Here is a 17,924-nt window from a genome sequence, read left to right on the forward strand (position 1 = left end):
TCGTGGTAAAGTTTATGTGCTTCAGAAACAAAGAAGAGATAATAAAGACGGCATGGCAGAATAAAGGTACGAGGGGGTAAAATGTACGAGGAGAAGAAAGTGTTTCTGGACCATGATTGTGCTGAGAAAATGGACACAGGATTTAAAGATGAGGACTGAACAGCTTTTGATTATTGGGACTGTTCTCTTCACAGAATTCCCTGGTCTCTGGAATTCACTGGTATTTTGATTTGGAGTATGTCACTCAGGGGTCAATTTGACAGGGTGATTTCCGCGAAGCATTATCGGGGCTACTCCTTTTTTGGAACTGTCAAATACAGATGGATAAAGCTGACTGCAGCAAAGAGGGCCCACTTCCCCCAGGAGGAAGAGGTCATCCCTCGGAGCTGATTAGTCATCAGGGTTTAGTAAGGGTCCAAACGCTGACCCCACGCAAGGAAGTTTTACTAGTTCATCAGTAGTTCATTAGAAGAGGTTTTAGATTTTTGTTTTATTTTGTTCAGCGCAGTTTGCCTTTCTGTAGCATAAGGGATGCAGAAATCCACAATTGGTAAAAAAGAAAATCACAGGATTAATAGAAGAAAAAAAAATTCAAATTTAATTGGGAATCAAAATCTATGAAATATTTGAGAGTAACTCTGCCTCAAGATCTGTCTCAACAGAAATCTATAAATTATGATTGTTTAATGTCTAAAATAAAATCTGATATTGGAAGATGGAGTTTAATCCCATTTACAAGTTTGGCTTCAAGAATGAAAGTGATTAAAATGAGTGTCCTTCCAAGATTGCTGTATTTATTTCAAACTCTTCCGGCAGAAATGAAAGATTTCATAGAATGGGATAAATTCATCTCAAGATACATTTGGCAAGGGAAAGGATTAGATTCAGAACTCTACAGTTACCCAGGGCTAAAGATGGGTTAACCCTACCCTGTTTTAAGAGCTATTATCATCCTGCACAGATAAAAACTTTATTGAACCTGTGCAATCCCTCATATGTGGTGAGATGGAATGATATTGAAGGCAGCACGTCGGCTACTATTCCATTACAGGCCATAATAAATGATAATACATTAAGAAAACATTATGGCTGGGTTTATCTCTTAATATACAGTATGGTCTGAGATTATATCAAAGAATGGCCTGACAGAAAAGAGTAAGTTACTGAGATGGATTGCACATGATTCAGATGTTATACCTAATATAACAGATAAAAGGTTCAGTAGATGGGGAAGGGGACCAACAATATTTTGGGAGCTTCTGAAGAAAAACGTTGTTAAAAGTTTTCAGGATATAAAAAAACAATATGGCTTAAACAATCAGGACTTCTACAGATACTTACAAATGAGGCATTATGTGGAGCGAATAATGAAAAAGATTGAGGTAGATGAGCTAGAGTCAGGGATTATTGAATTGTTTATTCTAGCATATGAATCGGATTTGGGTAAAAAGTTAATCTCAAAATTATACAAAGGAATGGAAAATTTAAAAGGTAACAATACAGCATACAGGATACAAAGTGCTTGAGACTATGTGGAGAAGAGAAAACCAATCATTTTCATGTTTTTTGGGAATACCCCTCTATTAAACCTTACTGACAGGATTTGAAGAATTGCATGGAGAAAATCTTGAGGGTAAAATTTCCATTTAAATTTGACTGGGGAAAAGGGAACGAAAGAATTACAAATTCAGGAGACAAATATAGGATCATGTCGGTTGCTAGTAAAAAAAAAGCCATTACCAGGAAGTGGCTGAAGACAGAGGCACCTCAGAGGGAGGATTGGGTTGAAGTAATGCATAATATTTATATGATGGAAAGGTTGACTTTTTCGGTCGGATTAGAAACTGGTAAATTTAAGAATTTCTGGAAAAACTGGGTAGTATTTGTATCACCACTCAGATCAGACTTTATTGAGTAATAATATTATATCCTATAAACCCCTTGGTTCTAGCTACAGACTTTATATTGTTTATTTAGTCATATAAGATTATATGTTTCTCTATGTCTTCCATTAAGAGGAAAATGACTGTGTAAGAAGGAAATGGAAATAAGGAGAGAGAGAACTGGAAAAAAGAGAAAACAAACCTGGACTTGTCTTGATGTAATTTTGCTGTATGGATGACTATAAATGAGATTATGTCTGGTTATGGTTTTGCATCTCCTGTAGGAGTTCTGTACTGAATTGTGTGTCTAGAAGACATCATACAGGATGTAATGTGTGGAAGAAATTATGTATTTTGATATCAATAAAAAGTTCATTAAAAATTCAATTGACACTAAAACATTCCACAGTATCGAATCTCTCACCGGATGCTGCCAGTCCACAGTATGTCTGTCAGATCTGTATACAGTAATGATACCATTGCTAAGTTAATGTGGTAATGTTTTAGTGTACATCACACATTTGAGACAAGCAGTGGCTATTTTGATTGCAGCTCTTGCCACATTGGAATGCTTCAGCAAGCTTTAAAGACTTCAGTGACAGACAAAATGACTAGCGGTTCATTGAATATTCAAGTTGAAAGTAAAGTTGAGTACAAAATCACAATTCCCTATCCTCTCTGTTTGGTGGTGAATAGCTTTTTCTAAGTACCTGTTTAATTTATATTTTATACATTCTTTTTTTAAATTTTTGTTAAGCCTGAAGTAAGTCATTTTTATCTACTATGTGCTGATTGAAACATGCTCCAAAGCATTTTTAAAGTTTTAACATAAGAGGTGTTGTCAAATGCTTCTGTGACCCAGAATAATTGAGCAGCCAGGCAGCACTACAGAGATAACATGCAGGACTCCATGTGCAAAATGCATGAGAGAGAAAAGCTCAAAAATCTGGTCAACAGTGTTTATTTCCTCATGTGTGCACACAACAAAATATTTTCTAAATGACTGTTGAATGTCTTGTCATTAGTGTGATTCTAAAAGTCCTTTCTTCTCTCTATTTGTCTCTGTATCTTATCCTCAGTGTGTGTGTGTTAAACCACAGTTTCATTTACAGTTTCCTCAACACTCTCAATGTTCCCCTCTGCTTCCCTTCTCTGTCTAGCCTGCGACATGAACGTGCACAATCAGTGTGTGGTCAACGTGCCAAGCCTATGTGGGATGGACCACACGGAGCGCCGGGGTCGCCTCTTCCTCAAGATCGAAGTCAGCGGGGACAGGCTACACGTCACAGGTTGGTCTTCACTCATCAATCGATGAGTCTTAAGAGTGACAAGAGCAAGTGGCATCTCTGGATTTGTTCATGTACAGTAACTTTGGGCATCTTTGAGTATCTCAGTTAATGAAGTATTCAGAAAAATGTGTTTATTTATGCTGAGCCAGTTATTTTTCTAGAAAGAGTGGAGAGAGGTTTGCCAATGTTTTTAATTTGGATATTTAGAGTTACTGTGTAGTGGTGTTTTTTTGAGCAGAGTATGGTCGGGGATGAGATTTCTTCACATGGATAATAATACATCTGAGTAATACTAGCTGTGCAATTCCACACACTTCAAACTCACACAGAGGACTCTAAAAATATGTGGCACTATCCGTGTCAGCATAAAAATGAAGTTTTGGCTGCCTCTGTAACCTCCGTGTCGCACGTGCGCCTATTTTCAACACCTCCAAATTATCCTGTCAGTCAAAAGCAGCACCTGGAGTGGGGAGCTGTACGGTGTTAAAACCCTTTGGCAGGGAGAGAAATGACTGCTGGGTCACATCCACAACCTTTCCTCCCCTCACACACACACACACACACACACACACACATACGCACACTCTCACAGCGATATATACAGTAGCAATGCAGTGCTGGTTAGAGAATATGAATGCTGAGGCCAGTAAAAGTGTTTCTAACTCAGTGGGGATGAAACAGGAATAACCTCCAACTAGATTACAGTAAGGATATAGTGGCAGATGCGATTGATTTCAGAAATTATTGTTTTCATAAAAATGTGTTTGTTTATTGTCTTCCAGATATGAAGGAATAGGGAAGGAGCGAAAGCTGTATTCACTGTAGTCTTCCAGCGTTTGTTCTCTCTGTAGCTACGGCAGCATTGATTTCCACTTTATTAACTTGCCGTGTTCTATAAACAACATCCAGTTATCCTGTCTGTTTGTCTCCTGAACAAGATGTGCTCTACCACACAACAATGCCTGTTACACTCTCTGTTCAAGGTCTGTTTGTGTCTGTCTGTGAGTTTGACTGCATGCGTTATGTGACGACCACCGTCGGCACAAATGAGGAAATGAGGCAGAATTCTGAAAGAGGTGACAGTGGTGGTGGTCCTGTTGACATGATTACCTCAGTCTTTTCAGTTGAGGCTAAATGGACACCAGTGAGACCGGACCGGATCACATTCATGGAGAGAGAGAGAGTGGGCGAGACAGCCTTAGCATGTTCTCTCTCTCTCTCTCTCTCTCTCTCTCTCTCGCTGTTCAAACTCAAAGATATTCAATTCATTGTTGCAAAATAGAGAAAAACAGCAAGTCTTTACATTTTGAACACTGCAACAACAACATTTATTCAGTTTTCAAAAATATTAATTATAATCCATTCAGTGACTAAATGTCTTTTTGTTTTGGCACTGATCTTCATGTATTTATCACTTACAGAGTGATTAAAATTTTTCAACAACACTATATATGAAATATTATTATTATTATTGAATTGATCTTGTTAGCAAGCAGTGGCTTATTTACACATTTGGCATACAAATAGCGACATAAGCATTAAGTTACTTGAAATGTCTGACTCTTTTGCCACTAAAGGCTTCAATATGTTCACAAGCTAGTTTCTACCTTTGTCTGTCTGTTGTTTGGTCTTGGGCTCACAAACTTCAGAGCCATTTTGCTAAAACAGCTGTGTGTTTAAACTGAAAACAGTACGTTTAGAGCAGTGACAGTGAATGAAAACAGTAAAGCTGCAAGCCACAATACCAAAAGAATGAGCCACAAAATCCTAAAGCTCCATGTAGAGCTGAGTGTGAGTGCTTCAGAGTCAGATAAGAATGATCTGTGGGTTTGTCAATACAAGCAACCACTTTCACATCTTTTGAGCCATTGTTGATATAAAATATTTCAGTTTTTCTTAAGGTGCAAATAGAAATAGAAATGTGGCTGTCCAATAAATTATTTCTATCACTTTGTTATTCATGTAAAACTAAATATTTGAAATGTTTATTAAATTCCAAGGATCCAGATGACATGTAAAGGACAGAAAAAAATGAAACTGATGGACCAGCTGAGACAAAGCAGGGGCTGCCCCTACTGACTGACATAGAAAAAAAAAGAGAAAAGATGAAAAGATCAATACTGAGAACAATACAGGAGGGGGAGACAGCAGAGGAAGTGGTCGTCTGCAGTGTTTTTCTCTCTCTCTCTCTCTCTCTCTCTCTCTCTCTCTCTCTCTCTCTCTCTCTCTCTCTCTCTCTCTCACTCTCGCTCTCTCGCTTTCTATAATGGCAGCGGTCTGAACGGTGAAGCCCAAGCTTGTTCTCTATCTCCCTTCTGGCTCCCTCAGCCAAGTGGTGGGCCTTTGTGGTTCACCGCACCAATGTGAACTTGATTAAATCTTTCCAGCCAAGAAAACAGACACAACTCCCAGGCTCTCTCTGTAACCACCATCCTCTCCTCTTCTTCCACCCTTTCCACCCTTTATCTCTCCTCTCCATCCCTCCATCCACTATTGACATTTCCTGTTATCTTCTTCTGCCTGTTCCTTTGAAACCGCAGCATGTCTTCTCCCTCTCTTCATCCATTTTGCCCTCCATACCTGCTGATCTCCTGCGCATTCATTCATGTTCTGTTTTCTCCCTCGCCTTTCTTCCTCAATAAGACATCAACATCTGTCCTTTTTTTCTTGTCCTCTCTTTTTCAACCAGCTGACTGTTGACTGTTGAGACTGTTGCTCAGTTGAATGTCCTCTCCCATCTGGCTCTAATGTCTCTTCCTCACCTTCCAATTTCCACCTACATCCTCTGTCCCTTTTGCTCTTCCTCTACCTCTACAGTGCATGCACTTTTTCTGTCTTACCCTCTTTTACAGCATCCTTTCTTTCTTTTTTCCCACTGATTACCCCCTTTACCCCTCTCTCAGCCCTCTTCTTTCCCTGATCGTCCTCTCTTCTAGCAAAAGTGACATAAATTACCTGAGGGCATTAGCAAACGTTTATTATGGGGTTTTAAGAAAAGGCAAACATGCAAACGTCCCTCCATGACCTGCCTAGACACACACAAGCACAAACACACACACACACACACACACACACAGGGCATCTGAGGATCAGACCAAAGTGAGCACACAGCGGTTTACTCAGGCTGAGATTTCCTATTGCTGACATGCTCGCCTCAGGTTCAAAGCACGGTTGAGGAAGAGGAATACATTTTTTCCTCCACACTGACACAACTCATAGCACCATCAGGCCTAAAAGAATGTATAAATAAATCTTTATTATCTGATATTCTGAAAGACTTTTAACAAATATGAGGACAGCACTTACGTATTGGCAGTAGCAAACCCCATATAGCATTTATATGCAGTATGTTACTGTAACAATAGTAATACACTAAAATGAAGTGCAGAATGAATGATTGACAATAACTTTTAAAGTATTTATTAAATCATCATCTCAGCAATAGAATTTGAATTGTTTTGATTTTGGCCAATTCTCTTTTATGCCTTTCAATAATTAACACTTTCTCGCTTGGAAAACACAGCAAGTGCTTAATGAATTTTATTTTAGGCGTGTGTGGGTGGAATTTTAGAAAAACGCCAAAACACCACTCATGTCTTAGCTAAAACTCAGCCTTCGTTGAATTTCCCACTTCCTTGTAATGTCCACAACCAGAAATAGAAGCCTTTAAGTTAAATGTGCTTTTTCTTCCTGCTCTTTCCATTGAGTGTGTGACATCTGTGTTTAGACCCCTGACACAACAGCAGCAGGGATCCATCTAGATCCTGTTTGGCCTTGCAGCTTTCCCCACATTTTATCAGGCATTCATTGGTTGTACATGGCATTGTTATGCAACAACAGATTTGAATTTCAAAGCCTTTGCGGGGGAGATTATGCTGTTAGCCTGCTGCGGCCCCACATGCACCCAGCCCAGCAAGAGGGTTCTAGGTTTGGACCCATCGGCTAGCTGCAGGGCTTTTCTGTATGGAGTTTGCATGTTCTTCCTGGTGCCTGCGTGGGCTCTATCCAGGCACTCTGGCTTCCTCCTACACAATAAAACATACAGGTTAGGTTAATTGGTGACTCGAAATTGCCTGTAGGTGTGAATGTGAATGGCTGTCTGTCTCTATAGTACATGTGAGCCCTGTGATTGACTGGTGACCTGTTCAGTACTGTATGTGGCTGCAATTGGCTCCAGCTTCCTCATGATCCACTAGAGGATAAGAGGTAAAAAACATGGATGGATGGATTTTTATGAAGCAGTTAGGTTAAAGTGTAGTGGTGATGGTTAGGGTAAGTCCCCAGTAAATTAATCTAAGTCCATGTAGTGTACCTAATGGTGACCTGATATATGATCTGACACTCATATGATCTGATATGAGTGTCTGTTTATGCTTCCAAAGAATATCAAAACACATCATAGGAAGTGTGAGATGACTGTGGGAGATGAATATGTGTAGGTTTTAGTTCAGAAATGTTGCTGGAGAGAAACAGATTGAAACGTAAATTGCCTTAATTTTTCCAGATGAAATGAATGCAGATAATAACACTTTGCACTTTAGAGAGCATTTCAGAAATATGAAACAATAAACAACCATTTTTTTAAAAAGAAAAAGGAGTTGAACTTTGTCATTCATTATCTTTAAATTCTCGGGGTTCCAGGCTGTAAAAATGTCCACTAATTGCTTTTGCACTTTCTTCTTGTGTTTGTACAAAAATCAAGATGTTTCAGAGTCAGCCAGTGCTGGAGAGTTGCAAAGTGGATGCTCAGTGATGGTTTTGCTCCCATAATGATGATACACGTGTGAAAAATCTGCACAGAAGTCGAACTAAGTCTTTTATCAAGAGTTAACAGATATACATAATATGTGTCTGCTTTTTCTGCCAGCATAATGTTTGTTTTACCTCAAACAAGTGATGAAGACAACACACACACAAACAGGAAAGTGTGCACACATAAACACACACACACAGACACGGGCTCTAATCTTATTGGTAACTACCTCATAAGCAATGAGGAGAGGGAAGGATACAGAAGGCGAGCAGCTCTTGTTGTATCTAAGCAACAACAGACAGCAGAGATGGTCCTTGATCACTGCTGATGATGATGTTTCATTGTGTGTGTGTGTGTGTGTGTGTGTGTGTGTGTGTGTGTGTGTGTGTGTGTGTGTGTGTGTGTGTGTGTGTGTGTGTGTGTGTGTGTTTGTGTGTGTGTGAGCGAGAGAGAGAGAGAGAGAGAGAGACTGCACATGTGCACCAACACAACACAACACAGTGTACAGTACATATAGTATCCATCCTCATCTGTTTCTACACTTGTTTGTTTGTCTGCGTGTGTTTTCGCCTAATTAGTGTATTTACAGGCTTGTTGAAGTTGCTTCTGTGTCGTTTGGCACAAGCGTTGCCATGGAAGTGACTGATGCCTGTAACGCTGCCACAACCAGCAGAGGGGAGGATTTAGATGAGAACGTGGGATGCTGACATTTTCCTTGTGAATCTCATAGTTCATTATGCATGTGTTTCTGTGTGTGTGTGTGTGTTTGTGTGTGTGTGTGTCTGTGTGTGTGTCTGTGTTTGTGTCTGTGTCTGTCTGTGTGTGTGTCTGTGTGTGTTTGTGTGTGTGCAAAAGACAGAGGGGGATTTCTGTAGCTGTAGAATTTGTAGTAGATGAGGAGTGAACTGTAAGGAATCAACACATTCATGAACAGGGTAGAAGCTTCTGACACTGGCTTTTTTTTCTGTCTTACACACAATTCTGAATAAGAGACCAGCGCTGCCCTCTACTGCATGAAACTATAAGAGCATGAAAAAAATGTGATGCTGGCAAGAAAAATTCTAATATTCCTCCAAAAATCAAAAAATCACCTTGTTGTCCTTCAGGTTTTTTAATTCACTCTCTATCTGTAATAAGTTCTGTGATATTGTTAATTCCTTCTGCCTATTTTTTTAAAGGATCTGAGATTTTCTTTTTTAATCATTTTTCATCAACATTTACCTTTTCTACTTTTAAGCAATATCTTTTATTATCTCTGTTCATGCATGTTTTCTATCTCTTTCCCTGCACACAGTGAAGACAGTTAAGGAATTACAGCTTATTATTTCTTCCCTTGAGAAGAAGATATTTGTTATTGTTTGTACATTTAAAGAAACTCCCACAGACCTAAAAATAGATAAACCATTGCAGTGAACACAAAGCCTTAATATGGCTTTGGCAAAGTTTCTGTTTCAAGTTCTTTTTTTCTTTTTTTTTCATAATTCATTATCCTTTTAAAAGTACACACCAGCGCCAAAAAGCCAGTAAATGTCAAAGTAAATCTGATTAAATCTCACATAGACAGAGCTAAATGAACCTGCAAGATTTGCTTTGTATGGAGCCTTGGAATATTTATGCTTCAGAGTGAAAATACATTACCACTGTTTTAATGAAGAATCTCAGCGTCGAGTGTGTCCTCGTGTGAAAGTTCACACTGACTCTCTGTAACATTCAGTTTTACAGCCCCTGTCCTCCTCCCATGTGCTGTGGCTGATTACATTGAAATATGCAGAGTAGGGAGGTTGCATCTGATAAAAAACAGTTTTGGAAGATTTGTGTGATCCTGTTTCTCTGCTCTCTTTCATCTGTTGCGGTCTGTTATTGTTCTGTTTTATGTCACACACTTTTCTTTCATCTAAGAAGCTCTTGTCTTGTGATGTATCTGAACAGATTTTATCTCATGAAGTTCTGCCATTTTTCTTCCAGTGACAAACACTATTGATTTCTTTCCTGTCTTTCATCATTAATCGATGGATTGAGACTGTCCTGACATTTGTTTGTGTGTTCGGAGGGGTGTTGCTAAGTGGGGCAGCGTTGGAGTCGGCCCATTGGCCATTTACTGTAGATGTTGTCACCATGGTAAAAGTGGCCGCCTCATACCACCCCATCCCCCCTTACTCCTGTTGCTACGTAACAGCATCTTTTTTTTCCCTCCATTTGTCAGTTATCACACAGGGAAACGTCACACCTCCCTCATTTTATCTGCTCACCTATTGCCCTAATCATGTGGACAAATGACAGTAAGAGAATACACCACAACAGCTTTATTCACTCCCTCCATTGAGCAGAGTGTAATTATTGTCATCTCCTGTCTTAATTACTTGTTTTACAACACAGACTTTTTGGGCTAATGGAGTATTAGGAGTAGGCCCTATTTCTTTCTTTTTCTTGTTTTTCTTGTTGATTTGACGGGTGCACATGCCCTAACACCCACCAGCGTTATAATCGTGTTGGTGCTGTTTCACACTGTCAACTTCAAGTGAATTTTGACAGTATGCTTTGCTTCACAGCACCTGTCATCAGCGTATGTGGTGACTGATTTGATGAGCCATTAGCCGACTGTCCGTCTGTACTGATTTTGGGTACCATACAGTCTGGGTTCCCTTCTGTCTCCATCTTACATAAAGAACTGCAACTGTTTTGCATGTTTTACAAAAAATAAACATATAATATAAATTGCGTATCCTCAAATTACTGCTGAATGGGTGTTTCACATTGAAAAGGTAACACTGTAGTTTTAAGTAACTCCTATTTATATGTAGCCTACAAACATTAAATAATTGGGTAATACACACTATAATGGAGTTGTTATCATATAAGTTTTTAATAATTAAAGACCGTGTAAAGTGAATTCAAACATTTTCTTCTAAACACATTAAATACGTCATAAATGTATTTCTAAAAAAGGTGTAAAAAGCATTTCAACCATTTAGATTTGAATTGTGGAGCTAGGCTTCACAAACTGTGTTTCAAGATTTCTGTGTTCAGGATTTAGTGGGCGCGTCTGAAAATCTCCGCCGTGTTACGTAACGCCGAGCTAGCCGCCGGGCTAGCCGCTGAGTTAGCAGCAGAAAGCTCTCAGACGTAGCATCCATGTTTCGGGTAGAGGTGGTGACTTTGATTGACAGGTGACACTTGGTAGGGGGCGGGGTTTCAGCGAACTCAGCGAGCACTCCCATAGCTTTGAAGCCTAATTTCATATATTTGGGGTGGGTTTGTGGTATGTCAAACTCAGAAAACATATTTATTTTTACTTTACACAGACTTTAATAATAAATAAGTGTTTATTATTGTACTTTGCAAAAACTATATATTGTGGGCAGCCATGAGTGTATACTGGTGTATAAACAGTTTAGTAAAACACAGTTTTATAATGTAAAATACATCTTCACAGGATAACTTATAATTTTTTAATAAGTACTGTGTTTTAATAAACACTTAAAATGTCATTGTATGTGTGTATACTGTAGCTGCATCCTAGAATGTTAAAAACAAAATGTACATAGTATACTGCTTAGAAATACTAAATTGGGGGATTTAAATTGTTATAACACATAAGCAGCTGTCAAACAACATTTCCAAAGTTGTGATTTAAACAATAGAAATGTTAGGTGGAACGGAGTAAGTGGACCCAAATGCAGGAAGCTGAAGACTGAGCGAGACAGAAGAATAACTACTTTATTTTAAGCATGTTAAGGCAAAAACAAAGCTGGCAACTCAAAGCAAAACTGAAACTCAATGCAGACTGAACAAAGAATCCAACAACATTGAACTTAAAGGCAGGACTAAAATACTAACTGAACTAATGAGGAAATGAGAGGCAGGTGGTGAGATCGGCGGATAAACTCAAGTAAGGAGACTAAACAGGAGAATGGGAGAGAAGCTGGGGAAAACACTGGGAGAAGGGCAGGGCTAACACTCTGAATGTAGGGCAGGTGTGGAGGGAAAAACAGGGACAAACACAAAACCAAAAATCTAGAAACACAATGAATTCACTCTTCAATGATATCATACCTGAAGTGTTCTCCCACTCAGTCCAGCCTGAGGGGAGTAAAAAAGTCTAAAGGACTCTGAAAGACAAGTGGAGAATGGCAGCTAAGGACATAGACTGTGAACAGAACCATAACAAGAAATCTGAATAAAGTACCAGAAAAGAAGGAAAAAAAAGGTTTGATACCCTGTGGACTATTTGATGCTTAACTTAGTTTGCAATTCCTTCTATTCTTCTTAGGCATGCTCTGGTATAATAAGGAGTCCATATATGTAATGCAAATGTAACTATGTTAGAGACTGATGTTCAGCTCATTTCTGTTTGCTTTCCAGCCTTGAGGTTACTTTCTGTGACTCAACAACATCATCCACTTTTCCATCCATCTCTTCCATACCATTCATCACTCCATCTACACTCCATCTCTGCTTTTCTAACCCCTGAGTCAGTGTGGAGTCATGAAGTCTTGAGGGCTTGAGCACACACGTGTTTATAATGTCTCCCTGTCTCCTTTCCTTCTTCTAGTGGGTGAAGCCAGGAACCTGATCCCGATGGATCCAAATGGTTTATCAGACCCGTACGTTAAACTCAAACTCATACCAGACCCAAAGAATGAGACCAAACAGAAGACCAGGACCATCCGTTCATCTCTCAACCCCTGCTGGAACGAGTCCTTCACCTTGTGAGTCCCCAAGTCTGTGTGTAGTGTACTGTTGTATATGTTCGATTAATACTGAAGACTGAACAATTTTGGCTTTTTTCTTTAATCTCTTTATTTTCAATAATCAAATAGAACAAAATGATACAACCTGAAAGAGGGAAGAAAATGAAAGTACATTGTAAGCAGATCTTTGGACAGAATTTTATTCCTGCAGTCTGTGTCGCTACATACTGTTGCTTATTTTCTGTGTATGTGTATGTGTGTGTCCACAGCAAGCTGAAAGCAGCCGACAAAGACCGCCGTCTCTCCATTGAGGTGTGGGACTGGGACCGAACCACCCGTAACGACTTCATGGGGTCCATGTCATTTGGAGTGTCTGAGTTGATCAAAGCTCCCACCTGTGGCTGGTCAGTCATTTAACTGTACTTCTTTTCTTTTCAATGCAACAATTCAGACAGTGGACGTTTAAAGTTTCCAAACAGTATCCTAACACTGTATTCAAGCTCTGCAGAGCATTGCAGAGTCGCTATATAAATACAGCAATAATTGCCAAAAGTATTTTTTTTAAAGATTGTTTACTATTATTTTAATACCAAACATTCTGCTCTGATTAGATTAGTCGGGGGAGATAAAATAGATAATATTTTGAGTGTTTATGAATTCCTTTGTTTCCCCACCTGAAGGATTTAGATTCAATTTTGCCTCAAATTCTTTTAGCACAAGCAATACAATCCTCTTAAGTGGCAAAATAAATGTATTTTATAATGAATGATATTAAGTAGATATATTAAACTGCTTCAGTTATTCAGCGATGTTAACTGTATAATCTCATCTATTTATTAACTTGAAATTATAGTGGCCACCACCACTGCTTCTACTTTCACTGGTAAACAGCAGCACAGCATGCGTAAAACAGATGAAGAGACTGCTGGCTGAAGCTGTCTCCATCCACTCTGACAAACAACTTTGGTTGGCGCCATTTCCTTCTTCCTTCTTGTCCTTGTCTTCCTGCTTTGTCTCACACTGATAAACATACACTCATAGAGAGGTTAAAGTTACTTTTCCATGACCATGTTAGCATACCTGCCGCCGTCTAGCCTAAACTGAGCCTGATCGACTGCCGCTGTGAATACATTGAGCCGCTCCTGGAAATACCTGTGCGTAAAGCTGTTTGGACCAGCTGCTCGGAAACAGTGTGTGTGTGTGTGTGTGTGTGTGTGTGTGTGTGTCTCTGCCTGCGTATTGTACAGTGTATTCAAGGTGATTAGACAGCGAGGCAAGAGGATGTGTACATTAGAGAGGAAGTAGAGTCAAGTTGGCACTGCTGACAGAGAGCAGACCTGCAAACACTACTCATGATTGAAGTGGTGGTGGATTCAAAGATTTATTGCTGTGTGGGTGGACAGAGGGGAGGGGGGCATGGATGATGGATAGTCTGATGGATTAATAGTAAATTGGAAAGGAGCTTGATAAATCAAAATGTTACAGAAAGTAAATTAAAAAACAGATTCTCTTTTGTTGAGATTTTTTTTGTCCTCTCTCAGGTATAAGTTGCTGAACCAGGAGGAGGGGGAGTACTACAACGTGCCCATCCCTGAGGAGGACGATGTCGACCTGGAGCTCCGACAGAAGTTTGAGGTGAGGACGGCGACGGCGCTTGAGAGAGGTTATCAGTCTGTAACACTTAGTAAGAGCATATGTCAATATTGTTTGTCACAACATGCATGTTGTGCGTAAACACATGCACACACACACACACACACACACACACACACACACACACACACACACACACACACACACACACACGCATACACACACAGAGTCACTTTTAACAAAAATATGTTCCTCTTCTCCTGTCACCATGGTAACTGTGCCCTGCTCCCACTTGTGCTTTTCACCTTGTGTGGCAGAAACGGAGAAGAGAGCACTTTCTCCTGGCAGTAGAGTGAATGCTCATGTTATCAAAGGAAAATATTACTTGCAGTACACACGTATGCAAATGACAAAAAAGCTTAACATGGACATCACAAATAATACAGAGATAGTAAACAACAAAGAAAGCAAGTGTCCAAGAGTCCCATATCAGAAGTGCAGATGCAGATAAAATAAACAAACCTCTATACTCACCTCACTGGAAACAGCCATAGTATGAATAATTAAAATGGCAAAAAATAAAAATAAATAAAAATAAAAGTCTTAATGAAGTCTTAATGAAGGTGATTATTGAAGGTTATTGTTTAAATAATAGATTACAATTGTCTTTTTCATTCATCCAGAGCTGCTGTACTTCTATGTATGCACCACTGGTTTTGTTTAGAGTCATGACATGACTTATTGTAGCAAACACATCTGAGAAGTCATACAGAAGGAGAAATCAAGTCTAAATATAGCCCATGAGGGGTTTTGTTGCTCTCAAAAGAACAACTTTAAGGCTCTTAAAGTTTCCCTGACCTCATTGGACTCTGTTGAAAAGTGTTTCCAGTGTTTGTTTCTGCAGTTGCTACTATGGCAGTGAGAGTTAACAGTTTTTATCTCATTCAGAGCACGTTTCTAAGAAACCAGACAAACACCAAGAACTGTTATCTATTGATTTCGAAGATTTAACAGTTTAACAGTGCCTTATTTGTCTTGATAGAAGTATCTTTACAGGGTTTTTTTCAGTTTACTAAATATCAAACAGATTGTAATGTCTAAGATTTTTTAGTTTTTCTACCTTTCTATCAGCCTCTTATTCAGTTCATTTCAAAGTGTGGAAAAATTCACAAGGAACTGAATATCATGGGGGAATGTAGTTATTAGTTCATATTGATTTGGAAAAATGTGCACAAAATAATGTAACTTTGAGTTAGGGTTAGGGGTAAGAAAATGAATGAAAACAAAAACAAACCTTTTTTTCATTGTAAATAATTGACTGGACTTAAATGAATTAAATGTGACTAACTCTTGCTCTCTAGTGGTTGGCTGGTTTACTACAGACTACAGATAGAGACTTAATGTGTCAATGTGAAATATTGCAACATCCTTGCCTTACATAAAACTTCCACTTTATTAACACACAGGCTGAGGATTGACTATTATATTGGGCAGTACAATGTAAGCAAGTGCATACAAGTATGACGTCAAGTAAAGAGAAGGAGCTTGAAGAGGTTTATTAAAGTCCCAGTTCATGTGTGCATACAGATGTTTTAATACTTAGTGTACAGCAGCCCTCAAGACACAGAGTCTTATTGTTTTTAATTTCCAGTTTCACTCCATACAAGACTGGCCTTGACTCTCCTCCGAGGCTAGCGTCTTCTTCACACAACTGTACAGTTGCCTTGGAAACTAGAGCGAGATGCAGAGATGCAGCCAGATGTGGCAGAACAGGATTTTATTGATGTTTCCTAGTCATGCCTTTGAGTGTTTGCAGATAGATAATGTAAATGGATCAAAATAATGACTTGTCAAGTCTCCATCCACATGTATTTTTTTCACTTTTTCTTCCAATAAGACACACATGCATAAATCAACTAACCTTTGACGGCACTAATAAGTGAGTTTCTTCTCTCCTCTAGGACTGCCAGTTAAATATCCACTATCTCAAGGTAGCTCTTCTGCCTGTTTCTTCTCTGTTTCTCTCGTTCCCAGCTTGCATCGCACTTACTTTATTTATCAGGATTATTTGTGGATCTCTGCTGGGCTTCCACAAATTAATCTGATTTACTAACAAAGGCTCTCAACCGCAAATGGCTGAACCAGCCCAATTTACTTACTGTTATACACACACTTCATGAATGTGCTTCTCTTTTTCTAACTCTTCTCACAAACATATTCGCTAACCCTTTTGCCCTGTCTCATTCTTTATCTCAATCACACACAATTACAGGGACTACATATGATTTTATTATCAAAGAACACTGAAATTATACATTATGCAGCACCAGCAGTGTATGCTGCAAAGGTCAGTAAAAGAAGTAAGCTAAATTCTGACATTTGCAGAATTTGCATCTGTTAGATTTCTTAAAGGCACAAACATGAAAGCAGTTGGTGTTCTTCAAGAACAGGCAGACCAAACCTCTTTTAAACTGAATCCTCAAATTCATTAGAAGAATCACTTGAATAAAAAACAGAGGCAACAAACACTCACAATTTCCTCCCTTTACAGTCAAGGTTTCACTTGTATAATGAATATAAAATTGAATAAAAGTGCTGCACTTATAAGCTTTAACATATGTACTCCCTATCTTACACACAAACATCCGACGGCATTGTTGTTAGTAAATTTGTGAACTTCTATGAGTGGACCTCTATCAATGTGCTGTCATTGGCCAAGAGAGATTCATACCTGTTCCTCGTTGGCTGACATTGTGGTCCACAGCCTGCCCTCTACTAGTCTGCCATTGGTGCGAACTATAGAAGGCTGTTAGGGCATGAAGCATGGATGGGCACTCACTAATAATGCACAATAACTGTACAGTATAAGTGATTGAACACGCAGGGTCTTGGTGTGCATGCCAAATCTCTCCACATGGTGGCAGTGTTATATTTATTATAAGGCTGGTGTGTGGTTGTTCTGTGTGTGTTCCAATACAACTTTGTGTGGCCTCTCTAGAAAGAAAATACTCAAACCTCTGTTTCTGTTAAAATAAGAATACGTCGTATTGTGAACTGTTTGTTGGAATTGAACTTGTCTCAGTTTTATAAAACTGGTTGGCCCAGGCTAGAAATGTAAAATATTATGCAGATGTATTTTATTTTTTTTAAAAGAGGTGTCTCTCCAAGGTAAGGATGGTAGATGTCCTCAGAAACAGGCAACAGAGTAGTACAGGATCAACACATCATGAAAAACAAAAACAAAACAAAACATTGTCTGCCAACAAAACATTGCTACAATGATAAAGAAACAGCATTTATATAATGACATAATATCACACAATATAGTATATAATGTACAACTGAGCTGTAAATTGATTTTCTGCAATACATATCTGACATGTGCATGTTCCCTTTTATGAAACAATTGCCCTCGATGTTAGGGTTAGCACATCCCTTAAAATAAAGCAATGTGGACATGAATTAGTTTTTTCACTGCAGACATTTTGACTTATAAAAGTAACAAAAGCACAGGTGTTACAAGTAGGGCATTTGAGGGGAGATACCATCCACCATATTTGCAAAATGAATCCCCCTTGTTAACCTGTTGTCCCCCCTCTCCATCCCCTAGTAGCAGAGAGAGTGCGCTGGCAGAGGGGTAGAATATGTAATTGTAGTCTGCCTGACTCATTAATCCTTTATCTGACTGAGGTTTGTGGCATAGAATCTATGTCCC

At 39.0% G+C, this 17,924-nt stretch overlaps 1 protein-coding gene across 2 annotated transcripts in view; it reads left to right on the forward strand.

Moving 5' to 3' along the window:
• prkcab (protein kinase C, alpha, b) overlaps positions 1-17,924 on the forward strand; it is a 98,956-nt gene that overhangs the window by 66,022 nt on the left and 15,010 nt on the right. Inside the window, exons 5-9 of one of the 2 annotated variants that reach the window (XM_053338023.1) lie at positions 3,044-3,172; positions 12,478-12,634; positions 12,886-13,020; positions 14,158-14,251; positions 16,171-16,200. In XM_053338023.1, the coding sequence (XP_053193998.1) occupies positions 3,044-3,172; positions 12,478-12,634; positions 12,886-13,020; positions 14,158-14,251; positions 16,171-16,200 (545 nt within the window). The remainder of the gene's footprint in view (positions 1-3,043; positions 3,173-12,477; positions 12,635-12,885; positions 13,021-14,157; positions 14,252-16,170; positions 16,201-17,924) is intronic. The other variant, XM_053338024.1, reaches the window with a different exon arrangement.

The sequence above is a fragment of the Scomber japonicus genome, chromosome 18 (assembly GCF_027409825.1).
Source record: "Scomber japonicus isolate fScoJap1 chromosome 18, fScoJap1.pri, whole genome shotgun sequence".
NCBI lineage: Eukaryota > Metazoa > Chordata > Actinopteri > Scombriformes > Scombridae > Scomber > Scomber japonicus.